This window comes from Budorcas taxicolor, chromosome 2 (assembly GCF_023091745.1).
Source record: "Budorcas taxicolor isolate Tak-1 chromosome 2, Takin1.1, whole genome shotgun sequence".
NCBI classification, from domain to species: domain Eukaryota; kingdom Metazoa; phylum Chordata; class Mammalia; order Artiodactyla; family Bovidae; genus Budorcas; species Budorcas taxicolor.
The window spans coordinates 14,328,811-14,354,023 of record NC_068911.1 but is presented as its reverse complement, the minus strand read 5'-3'; the positions used below and the strand labels follow the sequence as shown (position 1 = coordinate 14,354,023).

The following is a 25,213-nucleotide window of genomic DNA, read 5'->3' as shown; positions in this document are numbered from 1 at the left end:
GGCTGTTTGTTCTCCATTATATATTCTTGCATCCTTTTTGTAGATTAATTGCCCATATAAGTGTGGGTTCATTTCTGGGCTCTCTATTCTGTTCCATTGATCTGTGTGTCTATTTTAGTGCCAGTAAATTGTTTATAATAGGTTTTTTCATGAATTCTTTTGGGTTTTCCAGATATATAATCATATCATCTTCAAGGAGAGATTAATTTTATTTTGTTTCTTCCTGTCCAATCTTATGCCTCTAATTGCCTGTCTAGTCATGTTGGTTAATGCCCACAATGCAGTGTTTATAGTAGAGGAGACAGTGAACAATACAGTGGATAGTGGTGGTGACAGTGACTTTTTCCTAATTTTAGCAATTGAGTCTCTGATATTTCTTCAGAAGTAAGAAACTGGATGCTGGCTTTTGAACTGTTGTGGATATATTTATATTAAAGAAATATCCATTGTTTCCTATTTTATTGTGGTTTTCAACTTAAATTGCTCTGATCTGTTTACAGTTCCTGGTTTTCATTTTGAGGATCTAGGATTTGGAATGTTTTGCTTATGTGAGCCTGAGCCAGCAATGTGAAGGGACACTGGGGCTCCTGAGACGTAGCACTTGCAGAATTGTGTTGCAGTTTATAAAACTAGTTTTATTAATAGTTTTCTGACTTGGGCTTAGAATCTTGGCTTTACCTGGGTATACATTTTATTTTCTTGATACTGAATTGGTTTTGGACAAGACTGAGAGAAAAGGAACTTTCATTTTTATGTCACAATGAAAGGAGCACTTAGCATGTGCTTTTGCATTTTTCAGGATCTCATTGGAGATTTCCTATGTGTAAGCAAGCAGGTTATTTTTTATTTTTATTTGTGCTTTTCAATCCCACTGCTGGGCATACACACCGAGGAAACCAGAATTGAAAGAGACATGTGTACCCCAATGTTCATTGCAACATTGTTTATAATAGCCAGGACATGGAAGCAACCTAGATGTCCATCAGCAGATGAATGGATAAGAAAGCTGTGGTACATATACACAATGGAGTATTACTCAGCCATTAAAAAGAATACATTTGAATCAGTTCTAATGAGGTGGATGAAACCGGGAGCCGATTATACAGAGTGAAGTAAGCCGGAAAGAAAAACACCAATACAGCATACTAACACATATATATGGAATTTAGAAAGATGGTAATGATAACCCTGTATGTGAGATAGCAAAAAAGACACAGATGTATAGAACAGACTTTTGGACTCTGTGGGAGAGGGAGAGGGTGGGATGATTTGGGAAAATGGCATTGAAACATGTATGATATCATGTAAGAAACAAATCGCCAGTCTATGTTCGATGCAGGATACAGGATGCTTGGGGCTAGTGCACTGGGATGACCCAGAGAGATGGTATGGGGAGGGAGGTGGGAGGGGGGTTCAGGATTGGGAACTCATGTACATCCGTGGTGGATTCATGTTGATGTATGGCAAAACCAATACAGTATTGTAAAGTAAAATAAAGTTAAAAAAAATAAATTAATTTAAAAAACAACAAATGCTCTTTAGTATTAAAATATTTAAGAGGCTGGTGAACAATTGCCTCCCAGAATGATGGCATCTTGGAGTCAGTAAACACCAGCACAGACTTTTTCGCTCATCATCTCTTTAAGCATCTCTCCTCTATAGAGGAGCTCCAGTGTTCACATGTTCCAGTGAAGGCAGGACTTAGCTTGGGGGCTGACTGGACCTCACACTATGTCTCTGACTTCTTACTCTTGGCAAGTTGTTCCTCACCAAATCCCATGTGGCATGACTCTCCATTCCACACTGTCCAGAAGGTACCTTTAAAACAGAACTATATTAACAGAAACATTTGTGCACTGTTGGTAAGAGCGTAAATTGGTATAGCCACTACTAAAAATGGTATGGAGGCTTCTAAAACAATTAAAATAGAACTATAAGATCCAGCAATTCCACTTCTGTGTATATAACCAAAGGAAATAAAATCATTGTCTTGAAGAGACAGTTTCTCTCCGGTATTCACTGCAACATTATACACAGTAACCAAGATATGGAAATAACCCAAGTGTCCATCAACAGATGAGCAGATATAGAAAATGTGGTGTTTACATACAGTGGAATATCAGTTGGCCATAAAAAAGAAGGAAATCTTGTCATTTGCAAAAAAGAAGGAAATCTTGTCATTTGCAACAACATGGGTGAACCAGGAAGACATTATGTTAAGTGAATTAAGACAGATTCAGGATAGCAAATACTTCATGATATCACTTCCATATGGAATCTTAAAAATAAAAAAAAAATTAAGCTCATGGTAACAGAGTAGAATGGTAGTTATCAGGCTTTAAGGGGTAGGGACAAAGGGAAAATATTGACCTTAGGGTACAAACTTTCAGTTACAAGATGGCTAAGTTCTGGAGGCCTAATGTACAGTTCGATGACTAGTTAATAATAATGTATACTTGAAGTACTCTAAAAAACCCAATAACAAATTTATTAAAAGTGGTGAACAAAAAACAGGATTATATTCAGTTGTAACAGAAATAAATTTTACTTGTGAATCAAATCTGATGACACCTATATAGAGGGTTTTGATAGAAAAGACCCACATGCAAAACCCATGTCAAACAGGCACAGAGGACACAGTTATAATTGTTTGGATAATGTGGCCATCAACAGCTGCCAACTATATTAAGGAACACAAGACACAAGAGTTCCTAACCTGATGCCCAGTATGATCACAACAGAACGGAGTGATTTTTGGTGGATATTTGAACTTGGTCTTAGAGTATCAGCTTGAGAAGCATTGTTTATTGGGTTTTCCAGAAACTGAATAGCACCAGCTACCCCATATTTATGAATTATTCATGCCAATAAACAATACTGGCTCATACACTCCGTTCACACACATTAGATTTTCATCCATCCCCTGCTCCCACAGTGATTGTAGGTTTAGATATTCCAACAGGGACAAAAATCTGTGGAGGACTGAGTTTGCCTGTGACCTGTGCCCCCAACTGGATGCTCAGAGCCACAGATGCTAGAACGATGAGGTTGACCCTTTCTCCCAGACTATATCCATATGACCCCTTGCTCAGAGGCAGGCATGGGATCCATTTAAGGACATACTTGGTGGCATTGAAGAGGAAACTCAAAACCTCACCACCCAAATACCCTCAGGGACAGACCGACTCTTCTCACTGAAGGAGTAGGAGCAGCTTCCTCCTCTGGTCCGTGTTTGTGTCTGTGCCCTCAGCTTGATTCTGAGCTCTGGGGGGCTGTACCTATAGTGAATTCGCTTCTGCCTCTCCCTGCCTGACTTTACGGGGTCAGTCTAGCACCATCTGAGCAGAGTAGGTGCTTAGCCACTGTCTATTAAGTGCAAAAGGAAGGAATGAATAATGATAGCTGGTGCATCTGGTGCTTACTCTGTGCTAAACACTTTATATTAACCTACAAAGTAGGTATTATTATTATCGAGCCTACTTTGCAGGTGAGGAAACTGAAGCACAGAGAGGTAAAGCAAGTTGTCTAAGATCACACAGCCCATATGTGGCAGAACCAGGATTTGAACTGCATGGTCTAATTCAATTAGCCATGTTCTTAACTATGCCACTACCTTAGTCTCTGCATATTATAGGTTGCAGTGGGGTCAGTAGAGTACCTTGAGGGTGGGATGAAGATAGCATCACATGTTGGGGAGCCCAGAGTGACTCACGCTGAGTGGCCAGTGCTCAGGGAACATTTTAGGTGCTGAAGGATGTAGGTGGGTCATTTGCTGAAATGAAATGCTGAAGACAACACTCATATGGTCCAGGAATTATTCCAAAGTTCTGACTTCAAGGCTTGGGCTCAAAAACCAGCTCCTGGCCAATCTTTCAGATGATGACAGTAAAGATAACTGGCAAATGGACTCAGAGGAGAAATTCTGGAAATTTATTGCCCTTAGGTGTCTCATGAGGAAATGAGGTAACCAGTTAATTTGGGGACAAAGAGTAATTCCTGTAGGTATGTACTGTGGGTCCCAAGGTGTATAAGTCCATTGGTGACTTGGAAGTGCATGTACCATGGCTGTCTTTGAGAAGCTCCTGGTGACATGGGGAGATGCAGGTCCATCTTCTATCCAGATTCTGACTTAGGGTGGTTCATTAGTTGGCAGTGGGCAGTCAGTCCTATCCTGTGGAAGGTGGCTTGGTTTCCATCATTGTGTGCCAGGCTAGTCGTGACCTAGAGAGGAGCATTCTGGTGAGATGGCTTCTGGCTGGAGAAGCCAGCTCCCTTTTTGGCTGAGGGACCAGCCCCTGGCTTTGTGTTTCTCTGGCACATCCCAGGTGCTGCAGTGAAGGGCACCAGAGGCCAGACGAGCAGCAGGAGCAGTTGTTCCTTGTGGGGAACTGCCACCTCCAGTGCCACGCTCCTGTTGAGCTGCGAACAAGTTCCAAGTAATTAAGTGGATTGGGTTCTGAAGCCTCTGTGACCGTCAGCTTGGACATCCTTGCTAAGTACTCCTGGCAGGTCCCGTCACCTGCCATTCTGGAAGCCAGAATAGCACTGGGGGCTGCCCCTGCCCTGGTGTCCGCTGGGCCTGGAGGCAACTGATGAGGGAGGGCACCCTTTGGATATTCTTGTGTATGGGGAGCTAATTACTCTCTTTAGAAATCTGCATTTGCCACCAATCACAGCTTTCATGGTGCTGGCACTGTCATGGCAACTAAAAGCATATCTGAAAATAAAATGTCACTTTTCTTTTGCATTTCTAGTATAATGACACAGGAAACTTGTTTTTCATTTTTAACTTAACATAACTAGAGACTCAAAGAGTATAGGTGTGAGTGCAGCACATGCGGGCAAGTGGGTGTTGCCATGTGTGTGTGAACATGAGAGTTGTGTGTCTGTGTGTGAGGGTGTGTACAGGTGCTCATGTTGATGGGGGTCGTGCATGTGCAGGTGTGTGGCTGTCGCTGAGTCCTCTTTGTGTGTCTGTCCAAGGTTAGGGGCTGACTTTGGGGTTGAGATCACACATGGGCTGTGAATATTTGAAGACTGATCTGTGACTGCGTATGTGTGTGTGTGTGCGCGCGCGCACCTGAAGACAAGCAGTGTTGGGGGAGGTGAGTCTGCAGACAAATGCTCTTGCCTGGATGTGTTATACTCTCATTTGGTGACACAAGCCTTCGGGAAGCTTTTTCACTATAGTACATCTCCTGTTTTCCCAACTTTTGGGAGGTTCCAGCCAAGTCATGGCTTCCCAGGTGACGCTCATGGTAGAGAACCCACCTGCCAATGCAGGAGACACAGGTTCAATACCTGGGTTGGGAAGATCCTCTGGGAAGAAGGAAATAGCAACCCATTCCAGAATTCTTGCCTGGAGAATCCATGGACAGAGGAACCTGGCAGGCTACAGTCCATAGGGTCACAAAGAGTTGGACATGACTGAAGTGACTTGACACACACAGCCCAGTCATAGGAGATCCAGCTTCTTGTTTTGGAAGGACCCAACTCCTTGCCACAAACTTCAGAGAATCAGAGATAGTATAGATCATGAGCAACCAGACATACTCTGGCACAGCCCAGAACTAGATGATGAGGGGTTCTGCTCAAAATGGAAGGTACAAAGCAGGCAGATGGTCTGTGTGTCATTCATTCTAGTAACTGACACACCTTAGGCTTAGGGGTGAGCCTGTCCTATTTGACCTGGGGTAGGGCTGGGAGTGCCTACCACATGTACAGATTTGCAACCATAACTTACGACAGTGATCACGTTTGCACACATCCAAGGCCTCATGCTTCCTAAGACTGTTTTCTGAGCCTCTTCTATGGGCTGGCTTCTCCAGGAGAACACTTCCCAAACACTTTCCATTCTCACTTGGAAATGTGCCTCTGGTCAGAATCAAAAGGCTGCAAGTAGAGTGGGGAGCCTCTTCCCAGGAGGTGAGGTGCTGGGGCCAAGCCCTGAGGGATGCAGACTCATCTGCCTGTCTCTGGAAGAGGCTGCCACCCGCTGCCATGTGCAACGCCCCCTCGGGGGCCAGCTTTCTCAGGCAGGGGCTCCATCCATGGTGTCAGGGCTCTTTCTTTGCATCACCAAGATTCTTCCAGTTAACTTCCCTGTACTTCACATCTCTGGAGATTCTTTGTTTTATTATCATGTTTTTAAACTCCAGTATGAAACCGAAGAGAACTAGTATTGATTAAATAGTTCAATAAGTGTTTTATTGATCACCAGTTATTCTCAGATTGTCTCAGCCTGGGCCCAGGTGACACAACGTGCATCTGAATGATTCCCTACCTGGAGCTCTTCCCAGTGCAGTGTTGTGGGGATGGAGGGAGAGAGGGAGGCTGTGGATGACAGCAGATATAGACACAGTGGAGGGGTGCCTTAACCTAGCTAGGTGCCTTAACCTAAAGCAGGGTTGTAAAGGAAGGGGTTGACCAGATGTCTGGGGTCAGGGGAGGAGTGAGAGAAAGTCACCACTTGATGACATCAAACCAACCCAGAGGCTCTATACATATGAGAAGCAACTTTAGACCAGAGTTGGTAAAGGGCCACTTAGTCTGGGATGCTCTTTGCTTTGTCTAAGGAAGATAGGATGATGCTGTGTTGGGTTGGCGAGCAGCATCACATGCTTAAGAGCTTTGGCAAGAGTCCACTCCATTAGATGGCTCTGCAAACTCCACTGCACTCCTCCCCACACATATACACTTTGTTTCTGTGGCTCCATCGATGTCAACTGCCAGGAAACAAATTCTGCTGGCAAGGTGCTGGGCTTTCTTGCAAGTTGCAATCACATTGGCTATTCAGGCTCCCTCTGCATAGCTGACACCACAGCAAAGCCCATGGGAGTGGGAGTGGAAAAGAACCTGTAAATATGAAGGTCGGTTCCAAAGGCACAGTATTGGGTTCTTGTGCAATAATACCCTCTGGTGACATTGAGGCCTTATTAATAACTAAACATCTGTCACAACTGTAATTATATTTCTTGTGCCAGGATTGTGTTTCTAATCATTGTCCTGTTTAAACACGGAAGGGAGGGTGTGAATTATTTAGGCAACTGACTTTGAGTAAATAACCCACCAGCGCTGCGCAGGCAGTAAGTTTCTGTCAACTCCTTGCAGAGTCTCAGTGTCTCCGCTGACGTTCCCTCGATGTGCTCACAAATCTCTCTGAAAACATCGCCCTGGACCCCCGATGCGGCTGCCTGAGCAACCTGGAGAGGGGAAGCCTGAGAATGAGGAAAAGGGGGGCAGAGGAGCCCCTGGAGGGGGAGAGGAGCCGCCGAGGACCCAGGCCCCCGACTTCCCCACTTGGCAAGTCTTCTACCCCCAACCCCCCGGAGAAACGAGCTTTCTCGAATGTTTGCTCAGGAGTTGATTGTGTTCAGCCCACAGGTAGGGGGTGGTGTGGGGGCTGGGAGCCTTTGTGCTGAGTGTCCAGGGACAGGACACCCGGGAGGGGTCCCAAGGGGATGCATGTCCCAGTGGGGCCAGAGATTTGACAATCTATCTTGAGCCTGATGGTTGTTCATTAATTAAATCTGAGTTGTGTGGATGGGTGAGGGGATGGGTTTGAAAGCTGATGCTATCAGGGATTGATCAAGTTGGAGGGGGTGCTTATTAGCAAAAAAAGCAACAGATATATTTTATTGAGTGCATATTCCATGGCAGCATAGAAGTGGGAGCTCTGCATAGATAATTTCAGTTAAGCTGCACAACAACCCCATATGGGTGTTATTAACCCCATTTTTGCAGGGGAAAAGTAAGACAGTTGGTACGGCATCACATAGGCCATATCACAAAGGCAAAGGTCAATCCAGGACTCCTACCCACATCTCTGAATACAAAAACTTGTTCCTAACCATTAGATCACCCTACCACTCCCTTGCTTATGGGTGAGGAGGTCAGCTCAGGGGGAGGGGTTGTGTGTGTGCTGAGCCACAGGCTTCCAAGGTTTGAGCTCTTTCTTTTTCTTGGTTTTTCATGGCTCAAGAGGAATTTTAACTCTGGGTGATTTTGTGTAGAAGGAAATGTTGATCTATGTGATGCTGACATCGAGGAGTTGGTCTGGGTGAGTCCTTGAAATGCGTATGTTCTGCTGTGGTCTCCCCAAGGTTGTTTGGAATGGGATCTCCAGCCCTCTCTGCCACTAGCTCCTAGTGGGGGCCACGAGTGTTCATGATGGGGGCCATGAGTTCATGATTAGGGTTGTGGTGAACTAAAGGAGGTCTGAGTCTCTGCGACCCCATGGACTGTAGCCTGCCAGGCTCCTTTGTCCTTGGGATTTTTCAGGCAAGAATACTGGAGTGGGTTGCCATTCCCTTCTTCATAGGATCTTCCTGACCCTGGGGATCAAACTCAGGTCTCCTGCATTACAGGCACATTCTTTACCATCTGAGCCACCAGGGAAGCCCAAAGGAAGTGAACACATTTCTGATGAGTAGAGCTCCTGAACTTCAGCACTTTCTCTCCATAACTGGGAGCTGGACTGCAGGGCCCAGCACAGGATACTGTAAGAATCTATGCAGAACCTTTTCCATTACAGCTCACTGTTTGGGAATCAGCGTGGGAGCTGACAGAACCCCTGGCCAAGGGCACGCTGGCCTGCAGGTGTGCCCTTCTCATCAACTCTGAGGACAGGTCTGGAACAGGGCAACATGAAACTGGAATGCCATACACTGAAGGCAGGCTCAGAGGAAGGGTCTGCTTCAGAAGGCTGGTCAGGAGTCAGAGGACAACCTGGCCTGGGCCTCCCCAGCCAAAGAGGAGCCCCAGCAGGATGACAAAGTCCAGTCCAAGATGAAATTCCTGGTTGGTTTATTCTCAGGCTGGGATAAGCGGTCCCATCCTGGGCACTTGCCTGGGAGATGGGTGGTGTTGAGGGAAGGAGGGTAAGGATTGGGACAGAGAAATGGTTCTGTATGTCCTACAAGGTCTGTGGCAAATGACAGATGAGGCTGATGCTACAGAGGATACAGAGAGTTGCCCACCTTAGTGAATGTGGAGGTATGATGCCACAAACAGACAGAGAAGTCAGATGTAGTCAGAAACCCTTTTTACTCAACACACACCCACATTAAAAATATTTCCCTATTTGTTCCGGTGACTTTGGGTTTTCGAGTTTTGGAGCCAGAATTGTGATGGTCTTGAATTAGGCAGGTTAGTTTCTCTTGTCTCTTGGGGACAGCAGTAGCCCAAGAGGAATGAATCTGCTCCTCCCAAGCCATCAACTTCTCCTTGCAGGGAGAGTAAGAAATCTACCTGGACCCCAGGGCTGAGAGTCTCTGCCTTGTTCTCATCACACATTCATACCCCCACTCATACACAGTACACATGACACTTTTGTTTACTCCTTCTCTGGGGGCAAATGCACACATTTCTCAAAGATTTCTTTATGTAGTGGGCAGAGAGAGAGAGTGACAGCTAAAAGGAAGAGGGGTGAGACAGGACCAAGAGAAGGATGATGGTCACAGTCTCTGCATCAGGGCTTGGACGTGGAGGGGAGAGGGAACACAGCTCACCTGGAACACGTTTTCATATCACTTTCCAGCAATGAGTTCTTGCAGAGTACAGTGTCTCCTTGTTCTTCAGTTCCTTTGCTAGGAGCCTCCTTCAGATAAAGTATGAGTATTGGGTTTTGCTTACAGGGCATTGGGGGCCTCAGACCTGAAAAACTGTCTGGGCCTACGTGGCTGTGGTTGATGTGGGCAGGGTCAGCAAATTAGAAAGTCAGAAGGAGTCTCCTCCATACACCCTATTTTCCTGCCCTGGGTCATTTTCCCAACTCCTAGTACCATTTTGGTTGCTAGTAATGGAAATTCAATAAACTTACCTCAGTGAAAAGAGAAACACCTAACGTTCCAACAGAGGATCCAGGCAAGGGTGGATGGTGGGGGAACATGTCTCAGAGAATCCAAAGCCTCAGGGATGTAGAAAATCCATGGAAGTTTTCTGCCGGTCTTCATCTCTCTGGTTTCTCTGTCCATGTGAAAATTAGTTCTTTCAAATAGCTACCAATTTGGCAGTCAGCCTCAACTGGGAACTTGTATGGTCTCAATTCAAAATTCCCTGGGGGAACAGGCTCATAGCTGCCCATCCATGAGCACTCCATTGTGTCTGACTCTTCATGACCCCAGGAACTGTAGCCTGCCAGGCCCTTCTGTCCATGGAATTTTCCAGGCAAGAATATTGGAGTGGGATGTTGTTTCTTCCTCTAGGGTAACTTCCTGACCCTGGGTTCGAACGTACATCTCTCCCATTTCCCACAGTAGCAGGCAGATTGTTTACCACCAGCACCACCTGGGAAACCCTCATAGCTGCCCTCTCCTGATGAAGTCGACACTATCTAGCGGAGGAGGGTCAGTGGGTATGAGCATGGCTGCTTCCACTATAAATACATGGATGGAAATGGTGGCCAGACAACAACCAGAGCAGTCGAGCAGCTCCTCACCCCAGGTCCTTCACATAATGGTTTTGTATTCCATTATTGAAGTTGGTCAGCTATCCATGAAGTGCTGGTAAGATACTTGCTAGTCATGCTCTAAGTTAGTGACTTTATTTATATATTTTTGCCTTTATTTTAATTTTTTATTTTTGTTTTTTGCTGCTCTGCATGGTACATGGACTATTAATTCCCTGACCAGGGCCTGAACTTGCATTCCCTTAATTGGAAGCACAAAGTCTTAACCACTGGACTGCCAGGGTAGTCCAACATTAATTTGTGTTTGTGTATTAATTTGAGGATAATCTGTAGACATTTTAAACTGTAAATGATATCAAGTTAAATGGAAACTAGGAATAGGCAGTTTTGAATGCTTTTTCTTTTTTTTGGCTACGCCACAAGGCATACCCTGATCAGAGATGGAACCCTGGCCCCCCTGCTGTGGAAGTATGGTGTCTTAACCACTGCACCACCAAGGAAGTCCTTGGAGCCTTTAAAAGAAGGTGGTCCCCAGGAGACCCAGAGGAGTAAATGATCACTGGTGGGACAAAAACAGTGGGGTAGCTGGAGCTGGCTGGGGGCACCACAGTGACCTGTGGAGAGAGACCTCACACAGAGGCAGGAACCGGATAGGTAGGACCCAGTAGCCTCCTCCCCGCCTATTCTCCTGCTTGTCAGCCTGGCAGCTTACCAGATTCCCCAGACAGTCTATTCCTAGGTCTTGGCCAGGCTTTCTCCTGATGGATCTGGAGGAGATGACCTGTAGATGGGAATGTTCCTTCTCTTCTACTCTGAATAGTCTCACAGGGACCCACAGCAGTGAATCCCTGCTCGTCTCTGGCCCACCTAGGTACTAACATTTTAGGCTGGAGGCTTGAAAAGATGCTCTTCCCCTTTGTCCAGATTCTGAGATCTGAAACTCTTCTGAGTCTGGAGCTGACTCATGAGTGGTCAGCAGGTCTAGGAGATCAACTGGAAGAGAGTCCCAGGGAACAGAGAGATGCCCAGGTAGCTTCAACAGTCTACTGCTAATAAACAGCCCCACTCCTGTGCGCCTCCAACCCAACCTGAAGGGAGCTTTTCTAATATAGGGAGAAATGGATGTGCACTCTTGATATATGAGCTAAAAATAGCCCATGTTCCAAACAAATTGTTTTTTAGTATTTTGAAATGAAAATGTGTAGAGAAAGCAAGTATTTAGAATGTATGACTCATTAAATTGCCGACTCTGAAAGCAATGAGAATTCAAAGGGAATCTTTCTCTCCCTATTTTTCCCTCCCACCCCTTCTCTGAATAGCTTATAAAAAGAGTCTCTTCATAAACAGGACCCATAAACTCCTCCATGATTTAAGGTCCTGCGCAGTGAGAGGCAGATGGAACTCAAAGTTTTATTGCCTGATTACTAAGCTGGCTTCCCTAGTTAGGTTGGAATCATCAACCCGAGTTCCCCCCTGCCCATGGCCCGCGCATCCTCATTTCTCCTCCTCAAGTCCCTAACAGGTGCCCAGGGAATTCCGTGGCCCCACTATGGCCACTGCTCTTCCCTCCCCACAATGCAGAGCTCTGTTGGACCTCAGCAGCACTCATGTCACCAGCCCTAATAAGGATGTCTCATCACCGAGCATCAGCTCTGGGCCTACATCCTTGAGAGAGCACACACTGGATGGTTCTGTGGAAGGATGCTGACATGGGCACGTCCGTCAACTCACTGGGGGCCTCTGGCTCATTATTGGGTTGAATGGAAAGGTTAGGTCTCATCAGTGGTGTTCAGGGTTTTCGGGGTTTTTTTGCTAATAAAACCTCTCTAGATAAGTCTTCTGAGGAAATCCCAGTATGTAGAACAAAAAAGAGATGACCCATTCTGGTTGGATCAAGGTTTGCATGTGTTTGGGAGGGTGGGGAGGTCCCTCAGGACCCTTGAAATGAACAGTGAGACTTTTCACTTGTGGGGCCTGTTGCTCAACCTTCATAGCATGTCAGCTCTCACCCCCGTCCTCCTTGACTATCTTAGTGCTTCTGTCTTTCATCTGCCCAGAGTCCTGATAGGAGGAAGCTAAAACCATGTGGATAACCAGGCAACAATTCTACTTCATGTTACTTCAAATTCAACTGCAGAGAACTCACATTGCAATGCTTTCCTCTTTGACAACCTCCCTGATGGTGTTTGACACTGTTATTCCTATTTCAGGATGCAGAGAAAACCTTACATGGATACAAGACATGGGTAGGTGGCCCTCAAAACTCATAGCTTTCAATCCCAATGGGTCCTCACTGGGGCTAAGCAGCCAGGTCTCTTCCTCATTCTCCACCGTGACTGTTTCACCCCTTACCCACTCATCTAAGAATGATGCCACTTCCTCATTCACAAATAAAACAAAGGCCCCAGGAGGAAACTTCTCAACTTCCTGAGCAACTCTGTCACATTTTCTGATCCAAGTTCATCGTTGCCACTCCCTGCCCGTTAGAGTAGAGGAGGATGCCTTTCACCAGGGTGAGGACCACCTGCCGCATGAGCCGAGACATCTGTTCCCTGTTACCCTCTCTTCAGGGACCTTATTTCAGCAATTGTTCCTCCTTGGTTATTCTTCAGCTTCTTTCATCTTTCCCTAAGCATAAACATTTGTTCTGATGCAACTTATCTTGGAAAAAAATAAAGGGCTGATACAAACTTTTTTAAAAAACAACATTTTATTTGTTTACTTATTTTTGGCTATACTGGGTCTTTGTGGCTCTAGTTGTGGAGAGTGAAGGCCACTCTCTAGTCTCAGTGTGTGCAGTTTCTCATTACACTGCCTTCTCTTGTTGTGGAACACGGGCTCTAGGGCACGTGGGCTTCACTAGTTGCTCCACGTGGGCTCAGTAGTTGGGCTTACGGACTCCAGAGCACGGGCTCAGTAGCTGTGGTGCAGGGGCTTAGTTGTGTGCTTAGATGTGGGATCTTCCCAGACCAGGGATCGAACCTGTGTCCCCTGCATTGCAAGGGAAATTCTTAACCACTAGATGGACCATCAGAGAAGCCCTGATATGAACTTTTAAAAAGTTCTTCGAACTTCTTGGAAAAACTGCCTACACTTGCTCCATTTCTCCATTTTTCATTCACTACTCAGCCTTCCCTTGCTGTGATCTGTCTCTCCCCCATCAGGCCACTGATCCTGCTCTGACTGGAACAAGGGGTAGTGTTAAAGCAGAAGGACCAATGCCAAGGTGTGGTCAAAATTTACCTGGTGAGTGTACAAAATCTATGTATGTATTACTAAATCAGAAAATTTTCAAGTAGGACCCAGGAATCTGCTACCCCAATTCCCCTCTCCCTGAGACCTTCACCAACAGCTCACCCAGGTCCCCAGAAGAATTGGGAGGGTCTCATGGACAGAGGAGATTGGTGGGCTACAGTCCATGGGGTCGCAAAGAGTCAGACACAACTCAACACACATCTCCTCTCTCCTCCGCTGACACAATTTCACATCAGCAAGCATGCTTCACGGACTCTTATTAGGATGGTCAGATCTTTTCCTTTTTCCTTTAGTAGGTCAAGCCATCCAGTCTGAATTTCAAATGATCTTGGTTAAGAAAAAAATTTTTTTAACTTTTTTTTAACTTTACAATATTGTATTGGTTTTGCCACACATCAACATGAACCCGCCACGGGTGTACATGCGTTCCCAATCCCGAACCCCCCTCCCACCTCCCACCCCGACACTATCCCTCCGGGTCATCCCAGTGCACCAGCCCCAAGCATCCTGCACCCTGAAATGATTCGCCAGTCTAGGTTAAGAAACTTTTAATCACTCTTTCATTCTTCTGGAGAGTGTCTGACCCTGTCTCATGGAAATCTTCCTTTCACTCAGGACCTCTTTACTTCCTTTGTGATTCTTCTAATACAGCATGTTCCAAATTGATGATCCTCAGACATCAATGTTAATAAATATTCCTCTAAAAGTGCTTCATGGTCAGTAAAATTCAGATGATGCTCCTCACCATATCTACTTGTTAGAGAATATCAGTGCATATTAAAATCCTAGAGATATCCTACTGCAAAGAAAATGGTTTATCTTGGCTTAAATCAACTTTTCCAAACACAGTTTGAGCCTGGAACACTGGATATGAGTAAATATGTGTGTATAGGTGTGTGTAAAGGTGAAGAAATCACCTACTAAGTGTTTATTTCCTCTTCCTAGGGCATACCTAATTCTATAGAAATGATACATAACTGATATTCCTGGGTCCAAAGAATGCTAACACCCATATATTCACAAAAACACCAATAATTGATGTGTCAGGCTTTGTGCTGGGTGTTGGGAATTGAAATGAATGATTCCTTTCCTCTTATAGGTTATAGGCTCATGGAAAAGATGGATTGATATTCACCATAGTGTTTATGTGTTAGGATAAATTCATGCACAGGGCGTGCCTTGAAGCATTACCACACACACACACACACACACACACACACACACACACAACCCAGGCAGTTGTACAGCTCCAGCGTACGCCATTCCCTTATAAAACAAGAATACAATGTGAATATCATTCCCTGAAGTTGTGTAATATTCCTAGAAAAAATAAACCTATATCCATCTAAATACGCAGTTTGTTCTCACTGATGTGGTCACATTACCCCACAAGCTTTTTTTCATTCGACAGTTTATTGCCAACATCCTTTCTGCTGTACTGTGATTGATTTCACCAGTTCACTGGCTGTTTAGGCTGCCGTTTTTGCTCTCACAGGCAGTGCTGTAGTGAGCAGCTCTATTTATCCTTATGAACTTGTGCAAGTATATCTAAATATAAATTTTCTAGAAGTGAAATTTCTGGGTCAGAAAGTATATACATTTTTTTTTTCCTTTTGCTAGATTTGCCAAATTGCTCTCCAGAATTAGGTACCAATTTACCTAAGGGAAGGGCTTCTGAGGACAGGGGACACTGGGATGGAGGGGAAGGAGGCAAGAGAGGAGAAGGGCTTGAAGGTGATAATTAATGGAGTATGTCTCTTAGGGAGTGAGGGGGCATGGGATCAAGAACATAGTCTTCATGAAGAAAAAATTTCTACATGCACAGCCAAAGTGTAAATTCTGGACTCTACAGAGAATATTACAAATGATCTTAGCTGAGAATTTTTGATCACTCTTGCACTCTCCCAGAGATTCTCTAACTCAGTCTCTTGGAAATCTTCTTTCATTCAGGAGCCATTATTTCCTGTATGATTTTTCTAAGAAAAAAATGCTTCAAAAATTTTTAAATTTTATTTTATATTGGAGTATCGTTGATTTACAATGTTGAGTTAGTTTCAGGTGTACAACTAAGTGATTCAGTTATACATATACATATATCCATTCTATTTCAGATTCTTTTCCCATGTAAGTCCACAGAGTATTGAGTCGAGTTCTCTGTGTTATACCAGTAGGTTCTTGTTCATTATCTATTAAATAGTTTATATATAGTAATATGTATATGTTAATCTCAAATTCCTAATTTATCCATCCCCTACTTTTCCTCTTTAGTAAGCATAAATTTGTTTTCAAAGTCTGTGAGTCTATTTCTGTTTTGTACCTAAGTTCATTTGCATCCTTTCTTTAGACTCCACATTTAAGTAATATGTAATATTTGTCTTTGTCTGGCCTACTTCATGTGATCATCTCTAGGTCCATTCATGTTGCTGCAAATGGCATTATTTCACTCTTTTTTTTTATGAAACATTCCACAAATTGATGTTTAATATTGACATTAATAAGCATTCCTCAAGAAGTGCCCCATGCTCAGTAACACAGTTGGCCCCTAGGAATCTGACTTCTTTGACAGAGCTTTGGGTATTAGGACGCTATATGCTTGTCCTCCTGGCATTTGCATGGGGGATGCAGCAATGGATCAGAGGATGTCTAGCATCATTGGATAAACAGGGTACCCATTCATGCAATGTCCACTTCACCTTATGGCAGGTAATTGAAGATGGTTTAATATTAAAACCATGCTTGATATGTTCTTGTGCAGGACACCAGTTTTTAAGACAAAAATCTTGGGCTTCAAAAGCAGATTCTTGATTGCAGGGGAACGTTTGGGGTATCACCTCATCATTCTTTTATTATCAGAAGCTCTTTTATGAAAAAATGGAGGATTCCCGGACCCGATCTAAATCATCAAGCATGCTCCCTGTGTTTGTATCAAATTTTAATTTGAGCATTTTACTCCTGTTGGGAAAGTGGGGCAGGGGGAGGGAGAGGCAGTGGAATCTATGCCCTAACAGACTTGCTGTCATCAGCAGAAGACTGTAGAAAACAGCACTTTCCCTTAAGGTTAAGGCAGTCCTGCCCATCACAGAGTTCAAAGGGGACTGGAGGGGCACAAAGGACCCTCAGGCCTGTCCTGCCAGGTGCTGCTTCCCCAGACTCTCCCCTCAGAGCCACGTCCAGCTCTCTGTCCATGGTCCATATGTAGCCATTGCAGGAATCTTTTCTTCCTGGACCTCTGTCTCTTCTTAGTCCGTCTACTACAGCTTTGCAATAAACCACCCCAAACTCGGTGGTGTAAACCAACAAACATCTTATGCTTATGGAGACTCTGGGTCAGAAACTCAGTGGGGGTTTATCTCTGCTCTGGGATGTCTGGTGCCTCTATTGGAAAGACTCAGATGGCTCATTTGGTGACTCATATGTTTGGTGCCTGGGCTGGCTGAAGGACCAGCTCAGCTGGGAGTATCTACATATGACATCTCCACATGGCTTGTGCTTTGCCCAGCATGGCAATCTGGCTTCTAAGACAAGCATCTAGAAATGAACCTTCCAAGAGCACCAGCTGGGACCTGGTTGGCCTTTTATGACTTGGCCTCTGGCATATCATGGCAATCAAAGTAGTCCAAATCCTCCTGGATTTGGGGGGTGGAGGCATAGAGAGCACATATCAGTGGTGAGGAGATTCAAAGAATTTGGGAACCACATTTCAAAACTCCCACACTCTGCCTTCATAGATCCTGGACCCTTCTGTTAGGTCACCCCAGTGTTGCACTTCTTTTAGCATCTTCTGGATTCTTCCCAAGCAGCATGGAAGAATAGGATGCTGGTTGGGGTGGGGAGAGTCAAGATAAAGGGTCTTCCCAATGATCGGAGAATCCTGTGCATAACTCAGAACATGATTATGTCAGGAAAGTGTTTGTCTGCCTTTTAATTACCCTCACCTGGTGTGTGCCAGACTCCAGGAGGAAAAAGGAACTGGGAGGAAAGATCCACATTGGCAAGTAGAGGAAGTTTTGCCACCTGGGCAGAGACATTGACCAGGACAGGGTTTCAGGAAAATTGATAAAGTACGTTCCAGGAGAGAGAGTGGCCAGGCCACCTATATCATGATGCAGGGACTTCCCTGGTGGTTCACTGGTTAAGAATCTATGTGTTCCCAACGCAGGGGGCATGGGTTCGACCCCTGGTTGGGGGACTAAGATCCCACATGTGTGCAGTGTGACCAAAATGGATTAATTAATCAATTTAAAAAGTGGTCCATTCCACAACTCTAGGGGGCACTCAGAGTATAATTAATTGGGCCCTGGTGACACAGAGTTTTGACGGAACATACTTAAAGAAAAGCAATAGTCGGTACCACTGTGTTGTTGGTCAAAGGTCTGTCTCATTCCCTTACCCGGGCTATCTCCTCATATTATACTTCAGGGAAACAGATTAGGCCTTGGGTCTGTATGTAAGTCAGTCCACCTACAGCTGATTCTGGTTCCTGCCCCCATATAAGAGCTTAGCACCATCTCAGCTTAGTGCAGCTTCGCTCCCAGTCACATGAGGGCCACCATATTCTCCCGATAAGCAGCAGCTGCAGAGTCACCAACCCCTGGAGGGGCAGTGCTGGCGTATGGGTGCGATTTTTAATTTTGCCTCCTCTCAATTTCCCACCCATCCATCGTCACACAGCAGATGGATATAAATCACAGATTTTACTGAAAGTTTGGAAATAACTGACATAGGGAAAATTTACCATCTTCAAAGAAATCTTCTTAGAGTCAGAAAAAATAATTTTAAGGTAGGGAAAAACTACCATCTACAAAGAAATCTTAGAAAAAATAAAAATATTTTTAGAGAGACTTTTCATGCTTGCATCCCTTCGGCAGTCTAGTGAAGCCTGTGAATTGTGTTTTTAAATGCATGAAATAGAATATTCAAGGGACCAATAAAGGAAATCAATTATTTTTAAGTACAGTGTGGCAATATTAAACAAAACAAATGGGTGATATAATAATACATGTGCTTCCTTGTTGATGTGTTAAATAGTAAGATCTGGCAGTGGGTGTAATAACAACAATAATTTTGAAATACTGTGGCCATAAGTGTAAACAACATGGGGAGATAATTCTGACAACTGTAACCTGGTAGGAAAATATTAGTGGCAAAGCCACAGTAAAGCTAATTCCACTGAGCTATGAGACTTGAGTTCATAATGGAAGGAAATGTTAGATTCCATTTAGAGACTGATGAAAATAAAGGTATACTCTTTCCCACCCAAATTCATGGGCCCCTTGACTCTGTCCTCGAGCCTCCAAGAGTGAGAGTCCCCCGGAACTCCTGTCTGGTGCCTTTCTCAGCCTCTTCTCCTGGCTTTTCATTTCTCATAGAAACGAGAAAGAGGCAGGAGAGAGAAGGCGTGCACTGCTTCCATCTCGCTTGGCGCCCAGGGCTGCCTGAGGTCAGCACTGAGGATAGAGGCTCCGACCTCACTCCTCCTTGGGGGACCTTGGGAGCCCACCAGCCATGGCCCCTGCCCCAGGATGTCATCTCTGGTCTGGTTCACTGTGTGGAGAGTAGATGGAGGCAGACCCCCCGGATCTCACTGAGTCGCGGTGGGCAGAGACACTGAATGAGGAGGCGGCTGCTCTGTCACAGGGGCAACGCCAAGGAATCCCCAGAAGAGAGATGTGTTTGTCAGAATTCTCCACTGCAAAGTTACTAATTTTTCTCTTTTTTCCATACTGTATTCTTTGGAAGGAAGTTACTGCACTGGCTACACAAGAGATGAGGAGTCGTGCCCCATCTCCATGAAGGCAGAGCATCTACATAGATTATCTGGAATTATTTTGTACAGGAGATTTTATTTTTTTCCCTATTTAGTTTTGCAACCATGTATTTTCATAGTATGGACTCATGGATATTTATATGTAGGTGATGATGCCATACGACTTAGTTTTGTGGCTCAAATGGTTGCAGCCTTGGTCATTGGGAGCTCTTGGCTCTTGCCTTTGAACACTTTCTTATTTCCTGGCATGACAGAATGCTCCAAGCTCATCTTGTGTACTTCCTGACCCAGTTTCCTGGCCTGGTTTCTTTTCTTAGAGAATGGTGTTAGAAACCAAGATCTGAGCCCTAGGCGTGCTTGTTGCTGTTGAAGCATTGTTGCTTCCAGGTCCTGTCACTTGACAGAACAAGAAAATATTTATGTAAATATTAACCTATATATATACACATATATCTATGTATATTTCTATATGTAGCATCTGTACTTGTATCAAGCTAAATATAGCTTTATACTGATGTTTCCAACTCAACTCCATTAACACAGATCCTTCTAGCATCCTCCCCTTTCTTACCTGTAAACTCTCACTCCAACAGAGAGAAGTCTGGCTCCTACCATCCACCATCCATTTACTTGTGGGTTTTTTTGTTTGTTTTTGGCTGTGCTGGGTCTTCGTTGAAGCGCCTAGGCTTCTCTAGTCGTGATGCCCAGGCTTAGCTGCCCTGCGGCATGTGGGATCTTAGTTCCCCAGGGATTGAACCTGTGTCCCCTGCATGGGAAGGCAGGTTCTTAACCACTGGACCATCAGGGAAGTCCCTACTTGTTTAACTGTGTTAACATGTAGAGCAGTATCAGAATTGTTAACACATACACCTGTGGGACGCTTACTCCTTGGAAGAAAAGTTATGACCAACCTAGATAGCATATTCAAAAGCAGAGACATTACTTTGCCAACAAAGGTCTGTCTAGTCAAGGCTATGGTTTTTCCTGTGGTCATGTATGGATGTGAGAGTTGGACTGTGAAGAAGGCTGAGCGCCAAAGAACTGATGCTTTTGAACTGTGGTGTTGGAGAAGACTCTTGAGAGTCCCTTGGGCTACAAGGAAATCCAAGCAGTCCATTCTGAAGGGGATCAACCCTGGGATTTCTTTGGAAGGAATGATGCTAAAGCTGAAACTCCAGTACTTTGGCCACCTCATGCGAAGAGTTGACTCATTTGAAAAGACTCTGATGCTGGGAGGGATTGAAGGTAGGAGGAGAAGGGAATGACAGAGGATGAGATGGCTGGATGGCATCACTGACTTGATGGACGTGAGTCTGAGTGAACTCCGGGAGTTGGTGATGGACAGGGAGCCCTGGCGTGCTGTGATTCATGGGGTTGCAGAGTCGGACATGACTGAGTGACTGAACTGACTGACTGACACCTGTGGGAAACAGTTTTACCAACTAAAATTCTTCAGAGTCTGCTCATTTCCAGAGTTACCTATGTCCGCACTTTCCCTGTCTCTCCTGTGAGGTTGTTTCATATGCGTGTGTGATATAGATTGATTTGCCACATTCTGGATTCCATCCTGAAAATCTATTGATATCCTAAATGATTTTTTAAAAATTTACATACAGTAAGGTTCAATCGTTGTGCTGAAGTTAAATGGATTTTGATAAGTGTATATTGTCATGTATCCACAATTATAATATCATATGGAATATTAACTTTTGCTGCCCAAAAAATATCCTGAACTTCACCTTTTCAACCTTTCTCTTTGATTTCTGAACTTCTGGCAACCACAAACCTTTTCAATCTCAATATTTTTGTCTTTTCCAGAGTGTCAAATAATTGGAGACATACAGTATGTAGCCTTTTTATATTGGCTCCTTTCATTTACATATATCCATTTAAGATCCATTGGTGTCTTTTTATGGGTTGGTATCGCATTTCTTTTTATTGCTGAATAATGTTTCATTTCATAGATGCACCATAGTTTATTCACCTATTAAAGGACACCTTTGTTGCATCCAGTGTTTTGGTGATTATGAATAAAGGTGCTATAAATCTATATATTTTAGATTTGCATATGTATATATAAATATATTTACAAGTAAATATGCTATATACTTTGGCCACCTGATGCGAAGAACTGACTCATTGGAAAAGACCCTGATGCTGGGAAAGACTGAAGGCGGGAGGAGAAGGGGATGACAGAGGATAAGATGGTTGGATGACATTACTGACTCGATGGACATGAGTTTGAATAAGCTCTGGGAGTTGGTGATGGTCAGGGAAACCTGGTGGGCTGAAGTCCATGGGGTTGCAAAGAGTCAGACACAACTGAGCAACTGAACTGAGCTGATATAAATCTGCATGCAGGTTTTTTGTGAACATTAGATTTCAAATTAGTTGGCTAAAACCTAGGAGTATGCTAAGACTGTCTGTAGCTTTCTAAGAAACTTTCCAACTTTCTTCCAAGGTGGCTGTACCATAATTGTATTACACCAGCAGGACGGAAGTTCCCTTTGCTTTATATTTTTTTTATAGCAATTGGTATTGTCATTTTGGGTTTTGGTTTTAGCCATTCTGATAGGTGTGCAGTGGTATCTCATTTTAATTTGCATTTTCTGATGACATATGATGTGGGGTATCTTTTCATATGCTTGTTTACCATCTGTATATTTCCTTTGGTGAGGTGTCTATTCAGGAATTGTCCCATCTATTTCACTGGGTTGTTTGTTTTCTCATCACTGAATATCAAGATTTCTTTGTATATGTTGACTATAACTCCTTTATCAGATACATGCTTTTCAGATACTTTCTTCCAGTCTGTGGTTTTCTCTTTTCATTCTCTTGACAGTATCTTTTATAGAGCAGATTTTAATCTTAATAAAATTCAACATACCAAGTTTTTCTTTCATGGATCATGCTTTTACTAGAAAGATCATTACCAAATGCAAGATCATCTAGATTTTCTCCTATATTTTCTTCTAAAGATTTTATAGTTTTGCATTTTACATTCATGTCTATGATTCATTTTGAATTTTTATGAAAGGTGTAATTTCTGTATCTTTTTTTTTTTTTTTTTGCATATGGACATCCAATTTTTCTAGCTCTGTTAGTTGAAATTTACATATGCTTTCATTCTCCCTGTGGTCTTCTGGTCTCCTAGGGGGGAATTTTGGAGAGAATCTACATGGCATGCTCACATTTGTGAGCAGTCCCCTCCCAAGGACAAACAGTAATTCCCAGAGATAGTTTAGTATAGGTCTTTATAAAAGAAGAGAACTGTTTTATTAAGGGCAACATAATCTGCAAAATGTCCCCTACCCATAGTGGAGAAAGCTTTTTGTCTCCTTCTCTCTCTGGGTCATTCTCAGGGATGCAGTTATGCACAAGAAATGAGGATTGTTGTGATGATCATGTTACAACAGGATCAACCTGCTTTATATCCCCACCTCTAGCTACACTGGATTGGAAATTAGCTATGAAATCCCTGCTGTTTCTCTAGAAGGGAAGGAATCGATGTTTTTAATCGAACTTTTCTCCTCTTTGGTATAAAAACTACCCCCGCACCTTCCCAGAACAACCTCCAAGAGGTATGAACAAGTTTGTGTATTTGGAGCTACGCAAGGACCTTCTGTGCCAGCCAGGAGGCACAAAAGTGAAGATAGTATCATATAGGTTCTGCTCTCCAGAGGCAGACCTGATTCTAACAGACCTGATATTTAAATACAGTGATGAGAACAGTCATCAAGTAGCATTTTTCTGACTGCCTGCCACTCGTTCTTGGGGAACTTAAGCTCCCCAATGTCTCTAGAGGTGTTTCTCACATGTCTGTGCACACAGGTTGTCTTGACTGCCGCCTGACAGTTGACATAATTCTCTTCTTATCATCCTTCATCATCAAGGTGATACCTCCTCTCTTGTGAACCTCTGGTGCCTGACTGGAAAGTTTCTATTCCTGGTATGGCTGGTACTGGGCCATGGCTGGACTGTGCCCATGAACTTCAATCAGCCGGAGGGCTTGTCACCAACACGTACAATTTTGATTCATCTTACAGTCCTTCAAAGAGGCTTGGAGTTTTTGTGTGTGTTTGTGTGTGTATTGTGTTGTGTATTGCCTGTACAGTCCAATGATTTATTCCCCCCTTATCCTTGAATTTAAAAAAATTTATCAGTACATCTCTATGTGTGAGTCTCTTCTTATTAATTTTGCCAAGAATATGTGATCCACTATAATCTTCATTCTTATTCTTTAACTAGTTCAAAAAAGTTTCTTTATTCTTTTTTTTGCTATGATGGCTTTTCTATAGTATTGATTTATTTCTTGGGAACACCTATAATTCTCAGGTTGCATCTCCATTTCTTTGCCCTGTGTATATATTTTTTCTCTCAACATATTTATATCCTTGTTCTTTCCTTCTGCATACTGAGAGAGAGCTTCTAATTTTTCTCTCGTATCAAAGCTTTGATTTATTTTCCAATGAAACATCTACGTTTTATTGCTTCTTTTTTAAAGTTTGCTTTTATTAGAGTATAGTTGCTTTACAATGTTGTGTTTCTACTGTCCCGCAAAATGGATGAGTTATACGTATACATATACCCCTTTTTGGACGTCCTTCCCATTCAAGTCACCATAGAGCACTGAGTAGAGTTCCCTGTGCTATGCAGTAGGTTCTCATTAGTTATTTATGCAACAGCCAGGTCTTGGAAGCAATCTAAATGTCCATCAACAGAGGAGTGGATAAAGAAGATGTGGTGCATATATTCAATGGAATATTACTCAGCCATGAAAAGGAATGAACCTGGGTCATTATTGCTTCTGATGAGGGCTTTCATTCTGTGAGATGTTTCCTTCCTTTTTTCTCCTTTCCCCATTTGCCTTTTTGTCTTCACCTTGGTTTGTTCTTTCTGTGTCCCTGTCTCATGAAGTTCATGCCTTCTTTATCCTTGTGATGACCCTGAGGACATGGTTTCTAAAATTTACTTCTGTTTCTTAAGATGGTATCTTCAAGAACAGGCTCTTTTCTGAAACCTTAAGGATGTTTCCCTTCCTACATGTTACAACATCATCTGATTGGCTTCCCCTGAAACAGTAACAACAACAACAACAGAAAACTGAAAAGTGTACGAAACAGTGGTTTTCAAGGTATTATAATAGTGCAATGAAGACTAGGGAGACATGAGGAATAGGAAACAAAATGAGTGCTATGACTGTCCCAAGTTACTGCCTGAAGAATTTCCAGGCCTCACTGCAGGAAGGAGGAACTTGGGAATAGCGGAGGTTTAAAAGGCATAGAGTAGGGGATTTCCCTGGAGGTCCAGTGGCTAAGACTCTGTGCTCCAAATGCAGGGGGTCTGGATTCAGTTCCTGGTCAGGGAACTAGATCCCACAAGCTGCAACTAAGAGTTCGCTTAGGGTAACTAAAGATCCTGCGTGCCTCAACAAAGATAGAAGATCCTGAGTGCTGCCATAAGAACTAGCACAGCCAAAACAAAATGAAACAAAGGCTAAAAAAGAAATAAAACTGAAATACATGGAGTAAAAACTTATAGGACTTTCAGGATAAATAGACATATCTACAATCACAGTTGGAGAGCTTAACACTGTTTCAGACTTGAATTGAACAACACTATCCTTTTATTAATATTTCCTTGTTACTCTCTAATTTGATCCTCTAGTTAGAAAGCTGAAATTTTACCCCAATTTACTGTACCCTTTGTGCAACTGCAGTTGTGTCCAGGACAAGCCAAGGGAGGACGGAGGGAGACAAAAAGAAATGGAGATCCTTCCCACC

The 25,213-nt window shown here is 43.6% G+C and overlaps 1 protein-coding gene across 1 annotated transcript in view; it reads left to right on the top strand.

Moving 5' to 3' along the window:
* The first annotated feature begins 7,183 nt into the window (after positions 1–7,183).
* Positions 7,184–25,213, top strand: part of CALN1 (calneuron 1) — a 455,582-nt gene continuing 437,552 nt past the window's right edge. Inside the window, exon 1 of the mRNA XM_052636215.1 lies at positions 7,184–7,306. Within this exon, the coding sequence (XP_052492175.1) occupies positions 7,184–7,306 (123 nt within the window). The remainder of the gene's footprint in view (positions 7,307–25,213) is intronic.